Source organism: Crinia signifera, chromosome 5, assembly GCF_055691185.1.
Source record: "Crinia signifera chromosome 5, ASM5569118v1, whole genome shotgun sequence".
NCBI lineage: Eukaryota > Metazoa > Chordata > Amphibia > Anura > Myobatrachidae > Crinia > Crinia signifera.
Window position 1 is genome coordinate 17,557,703 of NC_139221.1, and position 24,415 is coordinate 17,582,117.

At 40.0% G+C, this 24,415-nt stretch overlaps 1 protein-coding gene across 3 annotated transcripts in view; it reads right to left on the reverse strand.

Moving 5' to 3' along the window:
* The window catches only part of TRPS1 (transcriptional repressor GATA binding 1), a 210,470-nt gene that overhangs the window by 134,528 nt on the left and 51,527 nt on the right, over window positions 1-24,415 (reverse strand). For all 3 annotated transcript variants that reach the window (XM_083186718.1, XM_083186717.1, XM_083186719.1), the window contains exon 2: window positions 17,023-17,927. In XM_083186718.1, the coding sequence (XP_083042844.1) occupies window positions 17,023-17,925 (903 nt within the window). In that variant the 5' untranslated portion in view covers window positions 17,926-17,927. The remainder of the gene's footprint in view (window positions 1-17,022; window positions 17,928-24,415) is intronic.

The window sequence follows — 24,415 nt, forward strand, 5'->3', positions numbered from 1 at the left end:
ACACCAGCATTTGAATAAAAATATATAAAAAAGTTCAACAAAAGCACTGATACGAATAAAAAAGACTAATATATAATAAAAGCACTAAAACGAATAAAAAAAAACTAACAAAAGCACTTTAAAAACAGACACTTTCAATGTAAAATTTACAAAACATAAAAAAAATCCATAGATAATATTAACTACCAAGTCTAAAAAAACAACAACACTCCTTTAAACTGATCTATGGAAGTAATAAAAAAATAAAATTAAAAAAAGCAGTAATTAAGTAGGCAATATAAGAAACAGCAAGGGTCTGTAATCGAGAAGGAATAGCTATAACATGCTTAAATACCATTTGGATTATTCCACTTACACATTACAAGGGCTGCCTTCACACATACCCTGCAAGAACATCTGTTGCCTATAATATGTGACAAGCTTAACAGTTGGTAGGAATGATTTTTTTTTCCAAGTTTTACTTAGAAATTTGAAATATATATTTTTTAGTGCAGCAGGCAATATATTCATCATATTGCCTATTTGGTCTTCTACAGGCAACATGGTTCACATTTAGTAGAGGACACAAACATTTAAAAAATAAAATAAAAAAAAGTTTAAAAAGGTTGCAAGAAGTAACCAACTTTCTCTTTGGCCAAAGACGAAAATCTCGACTAACTTTTTTTTTTGTAGCTGGTCAAAAACTTTCTTTGTGTTCACGGTGATCTTACTGCTCTACTCTATTTTTTTTTTTTTTAAACCGTAAAAGCTTTCTGGAAGCAGAGTGTTCACATTACTTGTGTTTAGTTTAAGAAAATGTTCCTAGTCTGTGATGAAGCAGATCTAGGCTAGATAATCTCTCTGCTGCATGCAAGGTCCTTTTTGTCTGTGATAGCTAAGCTGTGGACTATTCTGGGGGTGGGAGACGTTGGATTTTTTTTTTTTTTTAATATGCTCTCCCTTCTCTTCTGGCCAAACTTTGGCAGACAGTAGAGAGTCTAACATCAGCTGTTTTATTTCCACTTCGATTAGTTCAAACAGAGATAGCTCACACATCTGTTTTATTTCTGAAAACACTGCATAGGAAAAGTGTCCAATCCATTCTATCGAAACATAAACTTTACTATTAATAACAAAGCGGTAAAAAAAAGTTAACAACTGGAGACCGATCTTAAAAGAACGCCTTGGGACCCAGCTATCAAGAGGTCTGTTTACTTTAGTGGATGTACAAGGTTAACCTTGACCCATTTAACTACCACACTTTTTTTTCTTATTTTTACCCAACATGTTCCAGTTAGAACCATGTTTTTCCCTTACAATACGTGCTTTTTATTTTTGTATACCACCACTGAAAGGCCCCTTTATGTATCCTCTACATCTGGCTGTTATCAGTGAGCCGTCATGTAGACTCTGGTATGTTCCCTGTTTCTCTCAAATAATGCCACACACATGCAGGTCAAGTTCTAAATCACCTCTCATCTATGTGAAAAAAGCAGGATGTCTGGAGTGGGACTTTTTTTTTTTTTTTTTGTACTTACAGTCTGAGTGCAGATTACTTGTCTACTGCTAAGCTTGTGAATATTAAGCATTAGCTTTAAAGTGCAACATTTTATATTTTCTTTGTTTTTCTTTTGATAAAAAGTTTTCTCTGTCAAAGTTTGAATGAACGTTACGTTCATTCAAACTTTGACAGAGAAAACTTTTTTATTAAATTATCTAACGTTGACAGCATGGGAATAAAACTATAGGCATTTTACAGTGTGGCACTCATTTTTTATTAAATATTTTTATTCAAATTGGCTTTGGGTCAACTTTACAGTGCTTGGATAATTGGAAGTGCCGAGTGCTCATCAGTTGATTTCTTTTTTTTTTTTGTTTACACAGATTTACGTCTCGACTTTCGGAGTACCGAACCAAATGGATTGCTTTTGACAGAGAAGGTGGTTCTCAACTGGGAGCATTAATGTCATGACAAGAGGAAGTGATTTATAAAGCAGGTTGTCCACTGCAACAGATGACACATCTGCGGAATTCAGGATGTGCTGAAGTTTAAAACATCTTACAATAAACACTGCCGAGGATGCCACGAGAGGGCTTTATATACCACAACAGCATAATTTTATGAAAGCATGCTAAACCAGAATAAAAAACTCCCCACAATAACGACTGCATTTGGCTATAACACTTTGAGTGATGGCATTACAGTCGATATGAGGCCAAAGTTGAGTGTGGTGCAGCAATGCTGGTCCAGTGGCGAATCCAGGGGTGAGGCAAAATTGAAAAATAGCAGCCACGCCAACTGCCAGTGAGCCTTGGCCAATGATGTTTGGCAGCTGGTGTGACTCCTCTATTTGAATTTTGGACTGTGCCACCACTGGCTGGGTTCCCAACACACACCGCTAAGCCCTTGTCAAACCTACCCCTACAAAGGCTTCATGTGGTCATGAAAGTCCCAGTAAGCTCCATAGGCAGTAGCCCCAAGCTACTTCCTGCCATCACACGAGTATTTCCACACCACCTTGCACGTCTACCACTTCGGGCAGTATACCAAATCTACTATATCAAATTGGATATGATCACTAGACAATTATTCTTTTACAAATGATCATCAAATCTTTCAAAAGACATGTGGAAGAAGAAGAAAAAAGTACTGTATTACCAATCATATTCTGTCATTTTACAAGCTGTGTTTGAACATTCACAGGAGCGGATTGGCTAGTACTTTTAAAAATCACGCCGTTTAAAGTTTAATTTCATTGTTGGCAATAAGTGAACTCAAATTGCTTGGAAAAGCTGCCAACAAATAAATGAAAAGAGTTTTACTTTAAGAAATGTCGCTTCGGGCACAAACATATTGTTGCACTAGAACAAAATGACAGATGACCAATGACAACCTACCTGCACCCATCGCACTACTTTATTAAATAAGTCCCAAAATACTCTTCAGTTCTTTAAAAGGATCAGTTACAACCAATGTTAATTCTCTCATCATATGGATGAAGAACAGGCCGAATTGGTAGCAATACCATAACGTAATAAAGTGTGATCACAACTTCAGTTGGCCTTTTCTAGCAGTAATTCTGATTAAATAAAAAGAGTAGGGCATCCGCCCACAGGTGAAAAATGTAGGGGCACCAAAAAAAAAAAAAAAAGTTATGGACATGTATAATTCACAACTGAACTTTTTACTTCACGTTCCGAATTGTTCTCTGCTCAGTGCATTTATTGTTGCATTAAGGGGTTAATTTTACTAGTGAGTAGCTGTGTGTGCAAATGTGCTTGCGTTTGTGCAAAACTTGCAGTAACAGTGATGTAAACATGCCTCACCATTGATTCGACATCATAATTTGGTGTAGTGAATGCAGTTGCAAAGTATCCTTTCACACGTGAGACCCCTCAGCTGCAATGAGACCCCTCACACACACACACACAGGACTAGATATTCTTGGTTTCCTGTATAGTCTAGTCACAGTAGATAACACAGAACAGAATACACCATTAAGATAGGATAAAGGCTACAAGTGGACATTAAAGAAATCCAGACTGCACCGCAGCGTGGCAGAACACGTAATTATTAATGCACATGATTAAAAGACAAAATCCAATGCCTTTTAAAACCGCTAAATATTATGACATCTTAAAATGACATGCAAGTGCAGTTGTTATTGCTGAAACGCAGCGGGTATTATCGGTTTCATTCAACGTCTCAATTTGATCACGTGTCAAAAAAATTAAAAGAACGGGAAAAAAATAAAATGTCTGTCTATTATAGTAAAATGGCAAATATTAAATAATTTCATCAAAGGCATGAAACTACACAGGAGATCAGAAACGAGTTTCATATATATTTTAACGTCTTCGATAACAAGATAATTATAGACTACAGAGGAGGAAGAACAATAATAATCTGGACGAACAGTTAACGAGGGACAATAAATCATATGTAATTTAAGGAGAAGCCCTAACTATTAAGTCACTTAATGCAGTCAACATTTCACAGGGGGCCGTCTACAGTAAGCAGAATACAATACGTCTATCCACATAGAGTGTCCTAAGCGCAGAGGTTTTGCTTCTGAAGTAGAAGTAAAATGTTGTGCAGAAACATATAAAATGTGCAACCTAAGGCAAATTCTGCAAGATGTCATAAAGGCAGTAAAATTTAAGCTGGAACCGCTTTAATAATTTATTGCTTTGCACTAGAACATTCGTCATTGGACCACCTGACAGTGTTAGAACACCAATGAGTTTACTCTGGGAACTCTGGATAAATAGTGCAGTCCCTTAAAAGAGAAAAAGCAAATCTTCCCAGTTTGTGCATGCAAGGACCATAATTTGGTAAGAGGATACAAGTCTGGTATATACCAAATCACCATTCTGTGCTGCTGGGTACCCTGTTCATTCCACTATATAACCCTGAGTCTGTGACTTCCTGATGCCTCCTTGTTCTTGTCACATGGAGCCCTCCTCTAATGCATCACCCATCTACTAATGCTCTCTGTGCTGCTGGTGACCCCAGGTCCTTCACATGTATACAAACTTAATATTAGTTTGTATTTTATGCCAGACATAAACTATTAAAAATTTGCAAAGCATTTTCACCTCTGGCCTTGTATCTTGTGGGGAAGCCCTTACTGGGCACATACAAATAAGCAGATACCCAAGTTCACCAAAAAGGATGAACTAGAAGATGAATGGATCATGTATGGTCACAACTCCTATGGGAGTATTGACACTCCCTGAAATAGGCCATATGCCATATTTACAATGAATCTCAAACATCTGGCTAACTTGTCTTCTACATCAACTAATCATTAAAAAGGGAGATTCAAACACACAGAGAGGGGAGATGTGTCAAGCATTGGGAGTAGGGGACAAGTGCAGAAGCTGCCCACAGCAACCAATCAGCTTCTCTGTAGCATATATAAAGTACATTCAGTAAAATGATAGGTAGAAACAAATTGGTTGCTGTAGGCAGCTTTGCCACGTGCCCTTCTCTCTTTTCCCTGCTTGACACATCTCCCCCAGAAGGCCCAATTTACGGGGTTGCAGTTTAAATCCCGGCGGTCGGGATACCGGCGTTCAGAATCCCGACCGCCGAAACCCCGACACTTTTTCCCTCCGTGGGTGTCCATGACACCCCTAGAGGGAGAATAAATTAGCGTGCCGAGCGTAGCGAGGCACCGGGCCCGCGAGCGAGCGCAGCGGGCCCACAAGGGGGGGGGGGGGGGGCTATCCATGTCCCCCCCTTGTCGGGATTTCGGCGGTCGGGATTCCGGCGTCGGGATTTTAAACGCCGGGATCCCGACCGCCAGGATTTCATACTGAATCCAATTTATGTTCCACCCATGGAAGATTTTAAATCAGTTCACTTTTTTAAAAAGCCTTTTTGTTCCTTGTTTTATTTTGTTCAAGAATTTTTATATATATATATATATATATATATATATGTGTGACACTCTTGGGCCGGATCAACCATCTATGGTCCTTACAATAAAACATTTTCTACAAATTAATTTTTGTATGGTTAACCTCGGAAAACCTGACGTTATCTAGGAAGGCTTATGTTTCGTTTGGCAGGCAGGGGATTTTCTTTCTTGCGTACTAATACCTATCATCCAAATCCTTACAAATATTCATGAAATAAAAATAATAATAATAAAAAAAAAAATAGAAAAAATTCAGTCCACAATAATTAAAATTTGTTGGCAACTCAAAAATGTGCTCTACAAATAGATAAATAAATAATAAAGAAAATATTTTGTCAAAAAATATAAAAAAGTGACTAATTTAAGATATTTGACCAACTGAAAGTGTTTCAGTAATCAGAAAGAAAGGGATCAATATTCACCTAAAGTTACAAGTTTATACAATAATTAGTGACTCCTTCACAATTCTGTATTTTATTGAGATCCTATTTACAGAATTATACCAAAAAATAATAATTTTAAATTACAAAAGGTGCAGGCGTACAAAAAACACACTGATGCAATTACTAGATGTAATTTTTCAATAAGCTAAAGTAAACCGTAATAAAAAACACCACCAAATTGTATTGAAAAAACAAAAGCTATGGGTTTTTCCTACAGCAGAGGAATCACGCCTCAGACTTCTAGAATGAAGTGGGTAAGTACAGATTTTAAATGTATCCCATTTTTTATTACACATAAAACAAAGACCCTTTATACGTTTAATCACAGAAAAGAGAAAAAACCTGAAAAGTGTGTCTGGACGACTGGCTTAATCAGATTTAATTACAAAAAAACCCAACATATTCCTTAATAAAAATTGTTTCAATATGATGTATTTTCAATTACTTTTAAGTTTTTCCAGGTTTCCGTGTTCTCTTTTAATTAGTCTAAAAAAGCACTGAAATACGATTGTGCGGTCTTGGAAAAGGAAGTCGTATGACTTGGGTATAGCGTAGGAATTTACCGCAGAGCAATGAGAGCTTACGGCGCTTCCCATAGGAATTATTGATCGTAATGCCTAGGTGAGGCTCAGTCACACTCACGGGATGTTACACAATGAATTCTTTTGTCATTCCCTTTCTGTGAGATCCAACGCACCAATTTAGGTTACCAATCAATTATGTCAATACAGCGCCATTCACAGAACAGCCGCCGGGGCTATACAGGATTGTACCTCGGAAGTTACATTCTAAAGAAAATTTGGACCACTGCCAAGCTCTACTATCAGTCTTAAGACCTGCTAAACACATGGGGCAAAATAGCGAGGGATGCAACTTTTAGGCTTTCAGCATAATGTATATAGATTCTATCCTAATATATAACAATAATGTCAGATTGTTTTTCGCATGAGTATAAGTTGGAAAGAATCAAGTTCAGGCAAGGTATGGGTACAATACCACATATTCCACAGCATTTTCAGAGAACATTTGAACATTCACATCAGTCCCTGCCCCAGTGGAGCTTACAATCTATATTCCTTACCACACGCATACACTGGGAGAATATACAAACTCTGCACAGTTAGGGCCATGGTGGGAATCGAACCCATGACCTCTCAGTGCTGTGAGGCATTAACGTGAACCATTACACCATCCGTGCTGCCGCACAACACAGGTTGTATCTCCAAAATTAGTCAAAAACTTCATATCATTGAACAATGTGGGTGAAGAGGAATCTACTTTTCTGAATACTTTTTTCCGTAAACATATATTAAGCGGCTTGAGTCCTATTGGAGAAAAAGCGCCATATCAAAAGAACAACAACAACAACGGCTCCGTTTTTACACAGGTTTGTTAATATGTGTGTGTATATTAAAGATTTAAGATTTTTTGTGCATTATAGTTTTAAAAATAAAGGATTCTTCCAGACACATTTAAAGACAAATTTAATAGGACTGGCAAAACTACGGCAACTGTTAATAAGCTAAGTGGAATGCTACAATGGGAAATAACAGCAAACGGATTCGATTTATATCAAGAAACGCAAAGACTTTGGGAACTCATGGCAGGAAAATTACAAAAAGCAGAACAGGATAATATGAAACGGTCTTAAATTAGCAAAAAATAAAATAATAATTTCAGCATTTTAGAAGCACAGAACAGCTCAGTCATTTTTATCACATCCAAGTTGGAAGGACACAAAAAATAGCTGTGCATGTGTTTAAATTCGACTCAAATTTCTAGCTTAAAGAGTTCAATTAATTCAGATCAAAGGCAGTAAATCTATAATGAATACATGCATTCTTCTATAAACAAACGTTGGCAGACAAATCGCTGATCATGGCCACGTACGGATAGAGTGCGAGCAGCTTGTATAAAACAATGTTGGGAGTTTAGCACGTGTTTTAGGAGGTAGACTATACTAACTTTTTGTTTATAACTAATAATTTTTGTAGACCTAGAGGTCGTGTCTCCGATACAGTATCTAAAATTCTGGAGACCAGAAGTATTTTGGATATCAAATCTTTCCTTATTATAGTATATTTATATACCGTACCAGATATCATTGGGATGGGGCCCAAGTTTAAACACAGAATATATGTATGTTTCATATACTCCTTATACACATAGCTTGAAGGTAATATTATACTGTACAATATTTGTAAACTTTGTACATGAAACAAAATTCATTGAGGTGTAATATAAACCTTATGCCCACATCCTAAAAGGTCATTTTATACAATATTTAAAATAATTGTGAGCATTAAGCAAAGGTATCACTATTTCAGTCAAACTCAAAAATTTCAGTTTTTCGGAAAAATGTCATAGGGCGGTATTCAATGAGAATACCTGCGAGGTGCAGCGAATCCTTTTTAGGATTCGCTGCACATTCGCCGCACATTCGCCACGTTCCGGAGCCGGCGGGCTCCGGTATTCAACGTGTCAGGGGCTCGCTCCCCTGACTGGCGAATATGAGCTCCTGCGGCGATTGCCGCAGGGAGCCTGAGGACGGTGCCAGGCAGAGAGATGGAAGTCTCTCTGCCTAGCCCAGAACGTTTGTGGGGGTTAGGTGGGCTCCCCGGGTGCCAGGCAGCACAGGCTGCCCCCCGGGGGTGCCAGCAGGGGAGCGTATATTCACTACACACGATCGTAACGATCGTGTGCAGTGAATATATGAATATGTAATGAGCGGCTCAGCTCCGGCGCCCCCTGCTGGCTGCTGTGTTAAAAAAAAAAAAATGTAAAAAACATAACACTTTATTTTAAAAGTTCACATTCCACTTCACCATAAAAAGATAGCGATTGCTACTCGGTGAATCATGGTGAAAAAAACCTTCAAATGTATTCGCCATCTGCTCATTGAATAGGGTGATTCACCGTTTTAGTCAGAAATTCGCCAAACAGCACAAATTCGCCATAAAAACATGGCGAATCAGGCTCATTGAATACCGCCCATAGTCTGGAATTTTTTATATGGGAGACTCAACCTTTTAATGTACGTATGCCAGGTGTGAGGATTTATATAATTTTTTAAAGGAGATCTGAGCAGGTAAAAGCATACTCTCTGCCTACTCTCCCGGAATGGGCAGGAAGCTCCTGAAAATCGTTTGGAACTCCTTGCCCCTCGGGAAATTAGGCAAGGTTCCTGTATTCCTTTGTTACAATTAAAAAATGGCCATACATAAGAAAGACCTGTACAATCATGATTGTGTCCAACTTTCCCTTCAACTCCCCGGAAGTCGTTGGTGGTTTTTGGACACACAATGTACTCACAATCTGTCATACAATCTGTCATACAACCAGTTGAGATTGTACGATTGGGTACAATATCTTTCTGATGTATAGGGGCCTATAGAGTAAAGGCCCCCATACACTAGCCGATTTTGGTACGATTTCGGCCAGATCAGTCGGATCTGGCCGAAATCGGACCAAAATCGGCTAGTTTTGATGTCCCCTAAGATCTGATGCGCGGTCCCGTGCGCATCGGATCTGCGTCGGGTGGTCGGACCTGCTGCACGTCCGACCACCCGACTTGGGACCTAGTTGGGCGGCGCGGTGGTGGAGGGAGCAGGGGGGCTGGGGACGCTGCGGGGGACACAGGCGGCATAGAGCCGGGCAGGGGGAGCCGGGAGCTGTCAGTACTGAATTTTAAAAAAAGCCCATACAATGAATGGGCGGCCTGTGATTGGCTGAGCGCTCTCAGCCAGTCAGCAATTGGCTGAGAGAGCGCTCAGCCAATCACAGTCTGCCCATTCATTGTATAGGCTTTTTTTTCTAGCACTGACAGCTCCCGGCTCCCTCTGCCTGGCTTTATGCCGCTTGTGTCCCCCGCAGCGTCCCCAGCCCCCCCTGCTCCCACCAGCAGCCCTGCTCTGTAGCCCCCCCCCCTGCTCCCCGGGTTTTTTACATGTGATAAATCGAGACGATTTATCACATGTAAAAAATGGCACATCAAGTGCCAATCTAATCAAGCTCCCCCGGGGAGCAGCCGGGGAAGCTCAGGGGGAAGTCGGGGGCGACTTGTCCTAAGGACAAGTCGCCCTAGTGTATGGGGGCCTTTAGTCTTGAACTCTCCAGTTGGCCATTGAAAACACACTATTCTGTTGAGAATATTGTGGGTTCTATATTGTGCCCTACAAATATATCAAATTAATGTTAAAATCTAACTTGTGGCAAGAATATACAGAAAAAAAAAGTTGGGCAAAATACCCAGCCATCCATTATGTTACAGCACAAATGAAATGGTACTTATATGTTAGTTGGGCGCCCACTATAGTTAGTACGCTCATACCCCCACTATCCATGTCCGCGTGGAGTTGATTTTATATAGTGTGGCGAGCGCAGCGAACCACCGAGCCCGAAGCGTGGCGAGCGCAGCGATCCCCGCGAGGGGATACTTAAAACTAAGCAAATAGCTTAGTGGGCGCCCAACTAACATATAAGTACCGAAATAGTTCTAATAACTGTAAAGTTTCCCAGTTAGACCTTGATACAGAGATTTTCCCTTTGTTCTATACAACAGGTCTGTTTACACAGCTAATTTGTTAGACTGATAAACCTTATCATGGTTAAGTGTTCTGCGATTACGGACTCAATCTCTCTAGGCTCTTCTTATCTGCTATTTGTTAGTTTATCCCATGTACTAATCACTCAGGTTAATTGAAGCGTATTGGAAGATGAGAAGTCAAAAGGTCTGACAAATTATAAAAGCAAGAAAAAAAAATGACCATAAAGATTTGAATACTTTGGGGGGGGGGGGGGGGGGGGAGGGCACATAATGGTTATCTGCAGCTACATTGATCTGTGAATTTGATTTAACGGAATCTTAAATTTGTGATAATTTGAGGATTATAAGGGCAAAACAACAAATCTGTTCTACATAATGTAAATCACATTCTAGGATACAAGGAAAACTGTACGATTTCTACCCAAAAATAAAACGAGGACTCCTACTAGATCTACTTTAGATGTTTAACATCCCAAAATAAGCAAGATGTTTTCAACCAGTGGCGGATCCAGAGGTGGGCCGTCTATGGAAAAGCCACTGTTTCTGACTGCCAATCACAGTTGCTGGTGAAACATTTAGCCACAGGGCAATGTATGTTGGACACTTTATTTTTAGCCGATATTTACACATCTATCACAGCAACATTGACGCTCAAAGGGTTCATGCATTGCCATCAACCATGAGTGAGAGCTGTACCCAAATTTCTTTGTTTCGAAAGATATAGGGGCATATGCATTAAAGCTCAGAGAGAGATAAAGTACCAGTCAACTTTTGTACAATGTCCTTAAAATTGAATTGGTTGCTACTTTCGTGCTCGCCAAGCTTTGAAACATAGGCTCAGTGGCACCGAGAGGGTGCGGATTCTTTTTAATAGGGCCCAAGTCTGCTGTGGGGGCTCAGGACCTACTTCCCCCCTCCCCCACTGCAGCTAACCAGGCAGCCTCAGTATAGAGTTCAAGCTTCTGTAGCACTAGCTCTCTCCGTGGCCGTGTGCTGAGCAGGGAAAAGCGGAAGATGCAGCCGAAGCCCGCTGGTCGGCCACCCGCCCGCAACCCCTGCTAAAGTTTGTTTGATTTTTTTTCAGGGCCTGGCGGCGCTGTCGGTGCTCCTGCATAGGCCCCCTTGTAGAAAACTGATAAATGCTAATATAGAAAGTGTACAAAGAATGCACAGGAGCTTACGTTCCCCCCTTTAACACATATATATGGACTGGGAAATCAATTTGGAAAGTGCGCATAGCACACGCAAAGAAGTATGAAGTTTTCCGGCAGACAAACCTCTCATCTACGTGCTCACGGACCATAGCAGCCTGTCTGGAATCAGATGACGATAATTCAGCTTTACAGGAGTTTCTCAATTTTCTGAGCATGCATAATTCATTCATCATAAGAAATGATCTGCATAAACTCATCTTATGAGCAAAGCCCCCTAATATATTAATTCTGCATTGGCATTATGAATAAGTATTATTTAAAATGAAAGCGGAGGATGAAACTTTTGGTTTTATGCACAAAAGTCCTGTTCGGTGTTTTACACCGACTGACTGTGTACCGAGCGTCTGCTGGGACTTGTAGTTCCTCCGCCGCAGCAGAAGGCAGGACTGCGTTTGATATATTAAGAGAACAGAAGTCCCCTTGCAGAGGACACGGCTGACTGCCTTAGAAGGCTGACTAGTGTCCGTCTGACAAGTATTTTTGTCCAGGGAATATTCCAGCTGGTAGAACAGCAGGAGGCCTGCGTTTAAAATAGCCTGGCTTAATTTGACTCTTAATTACGGCTTAAGGATTGTACATCTATTAGCGTTCCTATAGAACACAGCAGCCATCTTTATATTCTGCACTGTAGGAGGAATGGCATTCCATTTAAAAGCATCCTCAGGTGGAACTTTACTGATAATTATCAGTGATTATCCAGTGATACACCATTTACCGAAATTCTACTTGCACCACATTGTTCTGATGCAAGTAACATCAAGTAAAAGATCTGCGGCAGAATATTGACACTGAAATCCACTAGACTTCCTGAATAATACTAGTCCGATTTTACCCAATTCCGATGGATCGGAATGAGAAATAGACCTAAATTATATGCGTTTTGACATCCAATCCAATCTACAATTATCCTGCTGCAAGAGATCAAAGTCAGGTTCCTAATCACTGATCCTAAAACCATTATTGACAAGTCACTTACATAAATAATGCCCATGTAAAATACATTTTTAATTCAATGATTTCACTTGTTTCCATGGAGAGAAAAGACCAAAAATATGTGCTTCTGCCGGTACTTGAAGGGGGTGTGGTATAACACACTGACAGTCGTGATTCCGAGAGTCATTAGCCCGACATCGGAATCCCGACTGCCGATACTCAGACAACGGGGCTAGCGCATCAAAGCCACTTGTTGACTTGCTGCGTCCGCCACCTATTCTAGCCCCTGTCCATCAGGATCCCAACTGCCTGGGTTTTAAACAGTTGGGATTCAGAAGTCGGTGTAATGACTGTCGGAATCCCAACTGTCCCGTCAGTCATCCGGCACCCCTTGAAGGACTAAAATTTTGAGACCTGCTCAGTGCGACTGTTGATTACAGATGTTCATAAAGTAGCTGTGCAGGTAGCACCTAATTGGTCAGCCTCTACAACTTAACCAATCCGCTGCAGGCATTACTCTACATCTTTCTATGACTGTAAACAAATCGAGCCTCCAACCCCAGCTCCAGTAGTAAACACAATACTCTGAGCTTAGATAGATTTAAGTTTGAGCCATTTTCATGTGGCTCTATACTAGTTAATTATAGTAACCACACTGGGGTTAAGATGGGTTTGGGGTGTGGTGTCCCTGGATCGGTGTGGCTGGGTGGCTTTGATGTGTACATTCTATGTACAGTAACACTTTTCTTTTACAAACAATTCCATTCATCACATTTGTATCCCTTTTTGTACATAGCTCTGGCTTCTTAAACACTAACAGATATTAACACCTTAGTTTTCTCACTGGTGTGCTGCTCTGGGCTTTCTGGCTTATGCTGATTTTTGGGGTGCCCCACCCTGTACTTAGATATAGTAATAGCGACCTCACTACTCAGAGAAACCTTGACGATTCGCTTGGGGGCTTTCCATATATTTGCCAATATATGTAACCAAGATCTCTGAATTCTATTACCATGTAGATTTAAATCCTGGTTACTCATTCAGTGTGCTGGGGGAAACCAAATGTGCTTTTTTTCTTGCTCAAGATTACCCCACCCTTTCACACACCTGATTGATATCACTAAACTAATTGAGCATCTGCCGGTATATATATATATATATATATATATATATATATATATATATATATATATATATATATATATATATATATATATATATATATATATATATATATATATATATATATATATATATATATATATATATATATATATATATATATATATATATATATATATATATATGTCTGTATAACCCGGCACTCTGAAGAATACAGTCGGCTGCCTGGTTGCCCTCCTGGGACTTTAATATAAGCAGGGGTACCCCCCTTCCCAAGGCTGAGAAGGCGGAATTAGGCGGCACTCACAGGGCTTGTAGAAAAAATGCAAAAGGATTTATTGAATGTGCATCATAAGATTGTCCAATAATCTACGTTTCGAGGCATTCGCCTCTTCCTCAGGACGGACAAAAAGGAAATAAGTGCAAGTGCTGTGTAGAACAAACAAGACAGTGAGCTTACTTACGTTTAAATAGCCGATGTGTGTGTCTTCCTCCTGGTCTCCCGGTGCCTGCGCGCGGTACTTCCGGGTATCGGGCGTTGCGTCTCCTGGGAGTGACGCTGACAGCGCCGTGATGACGCGCGTCCACCTCCGTCAGCAGCCCCGATTGTTGCTTGGCAACCCACGGCGTCCCTTCACGCTGGCCATACGGGATTCCTGGGGGGAGATTTGAAAAACAATAAGACCAACTGGAAAAGTCTAGTTGGATGGTGTGTATGTGAAACTGAAAATTGAATACATATAAACATTTGTGTAAAACATCGGGCTATTTTTGTTGGCAGTGTATACATAAAATCATACAGATATAGTAGTGTGCCTGGAGCACTTAGACAAGCATGATAGCGTGTATATCTTGTTATCACATTTATAATGCTTTCTATTGGATATGTTGTGTCAACTATAGGTGCACAACAATCAACACATCTGGGTCAATGTCTTTCTTACAAAATGGAATAAATGTTCATCTTTTATAGCTTATTTTGATTCATGAAATATCTCGTTTTAGCTATTTGTTAGCGTGAGAATTTTCTTATTTTTTTAATTTATAAATTTTTTAAAGGATGGTCTGTAACTTGATACAGCTGCAATAGGAATAGTCGATTGTTTTTGAAGATTGTAATTCTTTGTATATCATAGAAAGACGCTCCAAGAAATGGTCTCATTTAGGCCATTGGGGGCCAAGGTGTTCAGTTTATGGATCCATTCCGTTTCTTTACGGTTCAATAATTTTTGTCTGTCTCCACCTCTTTTTAGTGGTGGGACATGATCTATTATTTTGCTTCTGAACTGTGTTAGTGAATGTCCATAGGCTTTAAAGTGCCGGTGGCACGGCACTTTAAAGCCTATGGACATTCACTAACACAGTTCAGAAGCAAAATAATAGATCATGTCCCACCACTAAAAAGAGGTGGAGACAGACAAAAATTATTGAACCGTAAAGAAACGGAATGGATCCATAAACTGAACACCTTGGCCCCCAATGGCCTAAATGAGACCATTTCTTGGAGCGTCTTTCTATGATATACAAAGAATTACAATCTTCAAAAACAATCGACTATTCCTATTGCAGCTGTATCAAGTTACAGACCATCCTTTAAAAAATTTATAAATTAAAAAAATAAGAAAATTCTCACGCTAACAAATAGCTAAAACGAGATATTTCATGAATCAAAATAAGCTATAAAAGATGAACATTTATTCCATTTTGTAAGAAAGACATTGACCCAGATGTGTTGATTGTTGTGCACCTATAGTTGACACAACATATCCAATAGAAAGCATTATAAATGTGATAACAAGATATACACGCTATCATGCTTGTCTAAGTGCTCCAGGCACACTACTATATCTGTATGATTTTATGTATACACTGCCAACAAAAATAGCCCGATGTTTTACACAAATGTTTATATGTATTCAATTTTCAGTTTCACATACACACCATCCAACTAGACTTTTCCAGTTGGTCTTATTGTTTTTCAAATCTCCCCCCAGGAATCCCGTATGGCCAGCGTGAAGGGACGCCGTGGGTTGCCAAGCAACAATCGGGGCTGCTGACGGAGGTGGACGCGCGTCATCACGGCGCTGTCAGCGTCACTCCCAGGAGACGCAACGCCCGATACCCGGAAGTACCGCGCGCAGGCACCGGGAGACCAGGAGGAAGACACACACATCGGCTATTTAAACGTAAGTAAGCTCACTGTCTTGTTTGTTCTACACAGCACTTGCACTTATTTCCTTTTTGTCCGTCCTGAGGAAGAGGCGAATGCCTCGAAACGTAGATTATTGGACAATCTTATGATGCACATTCAATAAATCCTTTTGCATTTTTTCTACAAGCCCTGTGAGTGCCGCCTAATTCCGCCTTCTCAGCCTTGGGAAGGGGGGTACCCCTGCTTATATATATATATATATATATATATATATATATATATATATATACACACACATATATATATATATATATATATATATATATATATATATACACACATATATATATATATACACACACACACACACACACACACACACACACGTGTGTGATTACATTGGCTGGAAGTTTAGGGGAATGTGGACAATGCCTACCAATCAATATGAGATACCTACAGTATGTACACAAAATCTGAAAAATGCATAAAAATGTGACTTTAGTTGACCATAGGCAAAGATGGCCAGTTCTGAAATTCCATTAGTGTTCATTCTAGCACCCTGCTCCTGATGCTTCTAGCACTCTCTGGCCTGTATCTCAGCACTGAGATGCAGACCAAAGTGTTATAAAAGCACCAGAGCAGAGAGCGACCCCCAACATAGGAAAGAGGAACTGCATGGGTTGTCAGAGGGGCAGGGTGCTACAATGAACACTAAAAGTCAATGTCACAAAGCAATAAAGTGAAACATGCTGGTAAAGGGAAAATAAAGAAGCCAAATGGCTACGGTTGTTTCAGGTGTTTATGAATACTTATTCACATTAAAACCGGAAAAATATGGTTTTACAAAGACCACAATGGATACCATCCATTATTTATTTTGCATGGTCTAAAACAGGGATGGGGAACCTTCTTCCCTTCAGCTGTTGTTGAACTACATATCCCAGCATGCCCTGCAACAGTTTTTGCATGGCCAAATAGCAAAACGGTAGCAGGGCATCCTGGGATGTGTAGTTCAGATAGAGCTGGAGGGCTGAAGGGTCCCCATCCCTGGTCTAGAACATGAATATTTTTTGCGTGAAATGGCCTGTGGACCCTGAGTACTGGGGTAACAATATCCAATGTCAGCCCACCTATTGATTTGGCCTGTGTACTTATTACAAGTTAGGTATAACAGACGAGTTCTAGGAATTGAACAAAAGGCACTAACCTGCACATCGTATGTTCCATTCAGTAAAACAGGCCTTTGAGAGTTCATGTCCTGTAAGACACCTGAAAGTACAGAACGATTCACCTTGTGGAAATCTTTGGATTGGCTGAACTGTACCATGTTGTGAAGTGCCAAGATTTTGGTGTCAAGTTCAACGTCTTGCCTGGTACGGTTGTGTAGCCCAAGGTGGTATTTGCGAAAGTGTTTGATGAGATCTGTGGGGTCATTCCCATAGTATCCATACCCACAGATGTTGCATTTGAAATCCTGAAGCTCTGGAGATAAAGGAGCCGATTCAGAATTTTCATTGACCAACACAACTGTGTGGGATTTATTCAGCCCTGAACTCCCGTCAAAAGGCACTTGTAGGTTTTCAGAGGCCACCGAGGCTGGACTAGAGTTCTGACAGTCTACTTTAACACTTTGCATCGTGAGGTCTGCTGCCTTTGGCGACATATTGTCTTCTCTTGTCTCCAAAGCATCCCCAGATGCAGCAGAGACCAAGTCTTGCGTATCATCAGTTTCTGACCTAATAGGCGACTTTAAGGGCTCAAAAACAGCCCTAGAATCGCCAGAAGACAAGGTCAACATATTTCTCTCTGTCACCTCATCATAGGAAACGTTTCTGCCCTTTAGGTGGCTTAAGTTATACACACCTCTCTCGTTAATTCCCACACTCTCAGTGTCCTTTTTAAAGCTGGACGAAGGTTCTTGATCATGGAAACCCTGTTCCTCACTGTTGTTTTCCGCAGAATTAGACTGTTCACTATTTTCTTGCATCGGATCAGTGGGAAATTCCGTGTTCCGTAAAATATCTTCTCTCTCGGATGCAACAGACTCAAGTATCTGTGCTTCACCTTCGCCTGCAATGTTTCTCAGAGGGGGATTCTTTTTCCGGACCATATCTAAGAAAAAAGCGGGAAAAATATGTATGAATAAGCTACCATGAGAGATTTGAGAAAATTATTAGCTACAGCTCATTCCAGGAGAGTCCACTGACCCAAAACTTGATCAATAAAATCTGTGTTAAGGATCCCATACACTTGTCCTATTTGGGCTTGTTTTCACACAGTGTCTGACATCCGATCCAATGCGCATCGAATCAGAGTCAGAGGTTGGACGGGCTGCACATAAGATAAATCGTATGTGCAGCCGTCAGCAGCACACTGTGGGTGCTTTTTAACACTGGCGATGTATCGTATTTTATCCCCGAGCGAGGAAGCGCCATGCAGGAGAGACGCTCTCCCAGCTCTGCACCCCCGGCTGGTGGCAGTAGAATTAAAAAAAAAAAACATTCAAAAGAATGGGTGGCTGCCAATTGGCTGACAGAGGTCTCTCAGCCAATCAGCAGCCGTCCATTCTTTAAAATGTGTGTGTTTTTTTTTTTTTTTTTTTTAATTCTACTGCCTCCTGCCTTCAGCTCCCCAGGAGTATTAATTTAAAAATGGCACATCAAGTGCCAAATCGTATGTGGGAGTTTAGGGAGAAATTTGGTCCGACTCGTCCTTAGGACAAGTCGGATAAGTGTATGAGGGCCTTTAGCCATGAGAAATGAACATGAAGAACAGTAGTTTTTTTCAAAAGGTTCAAGCACGTAGGGGCTATGGTTGGAATAGCTATTGGGTTACCTGAATTACCCCCATTATTATGCATTCTATAAGATATGTTGTAAGTAATATTATGTTACACTTGAAAAATCCTACAACATCTACTAAACCTCTCCAAGCAAGACTAGTAAAACATATACAGCGTAGGCTTACATCTTGTAATCTATTACTAACAATCTAAAAGTTTATTATTGGATTAATAGGGTCTGATACAGTTACACCTCAAGGGTGGATCTCTGATATGACACGTGCTTGAACTCTTCGTAAATAATTAACTATTAAACCATGTTTGTAATATTTTTATGAGAGGTGGTGTCGGGTTCTCCATGCAAAACAATCATCACTCTGCTACACTGCTAACATACATACAAAAGGATGACAACTGTGTATAAATTGGTGTCAAACGTAAAATAATCTGTGCTATGGAAGATGATACATCTTTGTTTTTTTATTTAAGTCACATAACAGAGACACTCACAATATCCAATAATAATTTATTAAAACAATATACTACGTTGGATTTCGTTAAATCTAAGATTACCAGACATGCGGGATGCCAGACAATCTCGGACGTTATTTTAAAGAAGCAATCATTAACAAGGCAAAACCATGCCTTGTAAAAGGTTGCCCCTTTAAAAAAAAAAATTGCCCACTGTGTCAATATTTAAATGTCTGGACATAGGGATGAACGAAAGCAACATAACGATTGGCTTCAAAAAAAGTTGAAGGTTTCACCAGCAGAATTTGACCGGTGGGGCAGGGGCCCCTTCAATACATTGCTATGGAGCCAACAAAATTCTGGTATGCCCCAGATGTTAGGGTTATTCAAGTTGCAGGTTTAAAAATGTGAGTAGATATTGACTATGACAATTGGTGACATCCCTAGAAAGTAAGAGGAAGAAGGAGGGAACTCTATGATTAGACCATGGCGAGTAAGCCCATTGACAAGTTCTTGTCTATGTATCATTAAAATGGGCATTTTTTTCATAGGAAGTGATTCCACAATTAAAGTATGTGACACTTGCTACAATCTAGAATCTAAAGTGGAAAAGATAGGACTTAACTACAAGGACTTTACCAAAGACTTCAATCCCCTGCCGCTATTTCCGACAGAGGAAATAACAGACATCATTGAACAGGCATCTCCGCAGAACGGACCGACTTTAGAAGGAGTCGGGCCATTCTGACTAGAACAGCTGTGGATTGTCGAGCTCCCGGCTGTATCTCGCGGCCACGCCCTTGTTTCAGGCATTTGGCAGGTGGGCATTGCCTGCTCAGGAGTGGGCGGCTGTGATAGGATTTGGCCCAATGTAAGCGATACAAGACACATAAATATTGGCAAAACCCAAGACCTCTTTATACAGCACAGGAACAAGTCTACACGGGCAGAGTTATATGTTCCATGACACGAGGTAATGACTGGAAATTGCAGAATTAATCAGATCAGCAAAGTATATTTCCAGATCACCTGGGCAACAACGGCCGTTGAGTTTGCAATATGCTCGGATTTGAATGGTGGAAAGATAACATAGTCGGCCAAGTCTGGTCTTATGCGTATTTTGTTTTAAATTACAAGATTAGATTTAATACAAAAAATATAGTCATTAAATAGGACTTCAATTATTGGCTGAACAAAACCGGACAATGTACTGAAATTTTCTCGGTTACGGAGATGTCTAATCACTGCAGATGACATCTTGGGCCTTCCAGTATTTATCGCATAGCTAAAAAGTTAGACATGCATTTCATATTAGAGAACTTTTTTCCTGGAAAAGATTAACACAATCATTTTTCAAGCAGACATATTACGTAAATAAAAGCACATTTGTGGAACATTTAAATTAAAGACCCAATCCGCAACCAAGTCAAAGCTATATAGTTAAGTAATACTGGCGCTAGAAGACAATTTACTGCAGGACAAATTGCACGACACATAAAGAGAGTTATCCCTGGGAGTTGAGAGCTTTTTTTTTTCTCTATAAAGAAAACAGATCTATCTCGAAATTTGAAATAAAATCCTCTACCATATTTCATGGACAGTGACTGTATCTGCTATTGAACATCCAGTAAGCTTCAAAAGAACCAGAGTATATACAAAGAACTCCCGAAATTGCAACAATAATTCACGGAAATGCAGCGGAACAAAAGATGTAAATTTTTAAATAATAAATAATCAGCTAAAATAATTTACTCAAGTACCATAATATGATGTACTTCCAAGCAAGTTATGGCAGTAATCAGAATTTAATAAACACACCTACCCGTTATTTTGCAGTTTTTTGACCGTTTTAAATGGTAATTTGTGCAGTCTGAAAGGTGCAGAGTGAATTTACCGGTTCTATTGAACTTGTATTTCTAAACGATAATAAAGCAGGGCCCTACTCATTTCAGACCCGTTTTTTTTTCATGCACTGTTTTCTATGGGTAAAAACGGGTTCAGTGTTGTGAAGGGACAAAAACGGCATTGAAATACCGTTTAAAGACATGCGGTGTGAAAGTGGTTTAAGCTGGCAGCCCCCTTTTTAGAAACGTTTAAAAATACCTGATCAAAGCCAGTTTTGCGGTCTGAAAGCAGCATTAGGGACATCCATGTAGCCAATTAGGATTTACGGACTTCACACTGAAGCCTAGATCAACCCTTTCATAATACATAAAGAATTTACTCTAGTTTAGGGAGACAAAGCATACTGGAGAACCTTAGGCAGTAGCTTAGGATGATTCAATTAATTTAACAGTTTGTATAGTGAGAAGTCATCCATAGAACACAAAAACAGCCTACGTTGACTTTGAACACCATACTTATGAAGATACTATAAAGGGCGATTCAATGGATTCCCTTCGGCTAAAGAGGCACAAAATGGAGAAACTCGATGATTGATCCGTTCAGGTGCCTGTTAGCCACAGTAGAGAGATTTATTACGGCTGCCTCCTGAGGCATCAAGAAGAGTGAAACGTCCATGGTTTAGGAACCCATACGGGAGTTTGGCGCATTAAAAAGGAATTTAATGGAATAAGCCACTATTCATGACTAAATCTCAACTATTTGGGTGCTTAAAAAGTAAATGGCCATCTGATCAGAGCAACAATTGCATTATGCTGATCGACAGCAATTACTTTGGGTGCTCTAAAATGAGTTACGCTGCAGGTAGGAAGGGTTAGAATACTTACCACACAGGTGTCAGGATTCTGCAGATCGGGATGTCGCTGTTGGCCTTCTCACTGTCGGCATCCCTAAGTGCCGGGATGCCAATACCATCCCAGTGCAATTAACCAAAAGACTCATTGGGATTAATGGATTGATCGTATTGACCGCTGGACCTATGAAGTCAGCTAGAGTTGCATGTTCAATGTTCTACCCATTAACAGTAGTGGCAGGTAGAAGGGTCACAAATAGGCTGGAGTATCTGCCGATTTCCCATGCCTCTAGCACATCTCCTTAGAACTGTACTATTCCCTGAAAAGTTGCTCTTACAAATACAAAAGTAGTTTTCTCTTGCCCTGACCAGCCAATCAGTGATTATTAGAATGTTTGTTTTCAATGTAAGAAGCCCTTCTATAAAAGAATTGGCCACTGTTTCTGTGCTGACTAATTCAACTTCCTGGACATTAAAATATCTGTATCACTCTAAGTAATGGAAAATTAGTCATGATATTTCCTATGGTTAAGGAACACACAATCTATCTATGATACATTCTTTATCTTGACCGGGTAACACTGGTTAAAATGTAGATTTCTGTCCCAGTTTCTGGTAATATTCTTCAATGTCAAGGATATCCTCAACCAGGTTCCTTAGGAACGCTTTTGAGTATATTTATTCCGTTATCCATCCTGCTAGTCAATGCTCAGGGGAGCGAAACTATAAAGATGTAATTAAGCATAAATTGCACAAGCTACCTCCCACCACCCACTTTGAAGGATGGTTGAGAGGGGTACTGGAGGCAATGGGAGGGTGGTGAAGCGGATTCCGGAAGACTTGCCTGTCCTGGGTGGCCAGGAGTAGGCAAGTATAGTTTGAAATGAACTTATTGTAAGAATACATAAATAAAGTGTGAGTCTTGATACTTAAGCATTTTTCAAACAGTTGGTGGAGTCCAAAATACTTTTGCAGGAGTATGTACATACTTACTGTTTCCTGTATATTGAATTGATTTTGGCTATAAGGAAAAAAGTATCTGAAATGGAGCAGAGATGCAAGGGCAGATGTGTAGGAGACAATGGAGTCAGTATCAGCTGGGCTCTGCTTCAAGGGGGGCTCTCCTACTTAGTTAATAGCCAGGCTATCGCTTTGGGGAAGACTCCACAGGATAAACTTGGACGCAGTGAGAATGGATTTCAGTGGGTGTTGCAGAGAGGTAACAGGGTGGTCATTAGCCAGGTATGGGCATGTCACCCTGACAGCGATTGCATCTAAGCCGCAAAACCATGCACACAAGATGCCAGGTGTTCAGATAGATATATGGCTTCTGCATTAGAGCTGGTGTAAATTATGGTGGTGCACAAATGGTGCTTTTAAAAATGCATTGGGGGTGGATAAGCACCTCTGCCAATGGGTGCTCAGTATGAAGATCATCGGCCGTGGCATTAGCTTAAATACGAACATGCAGCAATGTCTGCCTCTGTCGTACAATCAGCCACAAATATTTTTTTTGCTGGATCTTTTCAGTTTTTAAGCATTAAAACTTTTTTTTTGTACCAGTTCAGTGGCCTGGTTGCCTGGGTATCTTGCCTACAAACATGCTGGGTTTAACCCTTTGAGTGCCAAAATCTCTGTGAGATGTTCTAAATATCCACTAAAAATGCTCACATTTGTTATATAAAATCAAAATCACAAAATGTTGTGTTGAAAAAGATTATATTTCCTATATAAGATAAACATTACAGGTTATTATGAGGAATAAAAATGTTTGTTTGGGCAATTTTCACACCAATTTTGACAAATTCACTTGGCACTCAAAGGGTTAAACACACATTTTCCCGATACGGGAACAGCACCTATAATAGTCCTTCCACACAAAAAAATAATAATAATTTAGAGAAAGTGAAGGTTAGTCCCAGAAAATATTCTCCAACAGGAGCTTAGGAGCTATTTTTCAGAAACAAATTAATATGAAAAAATGGGCCTAATTTTTTTTTAAAATTCGAGTTGGCCTAGCACTTCCCAGTACTATTAATTATTATTAGTACTCAATTAGCATTTATAGTCTGTACAGAGCTGGTTTTGAAGTTCACAACGCACCATCTAAAAGTTTCCTTAGTTGTTTACGAAGAAATAATTACACCTATTTATCAAGCTTGGAGAATGTCAGTTTTGTTGTTAAATATTAAAAAAGAAAAGAAAAAAAACTGCCTTTAAAATGTCAGCCAGGCAGAACTTAGTAAACAGTGTTTTGAATTCCCTGAATATGCATGCTGCAGCTAATTAGCGGGACAGTCAAACGTCAAGGGACAACCGCTTTTTACGGATAAAGTTTCTGACAAACTGAGCAAGTGTGCCGTCACCCGTGGCAACCACAAGATAACATTATTTTATATTTTCCTCCCACAGACACGTATTTCACTAGCCCAATACATAAATGGCCAAGCACAGAAGATTATAGATAATGTCAAGACGCATCAGCCTTCTCTTCATTTGATTTATAGCCTCACAAAGATGGAAACAGGTGTGATAGCTTTGAAGAAAGTTAGAACAAGCACAGAGGGGATGAGCGAGCGAACAAGCGATCAAGTACAGTGTTCAGAGATTAGAGGTGAGGTTTCGTTGACACCTGTGAGGTGGGCCTGGAAA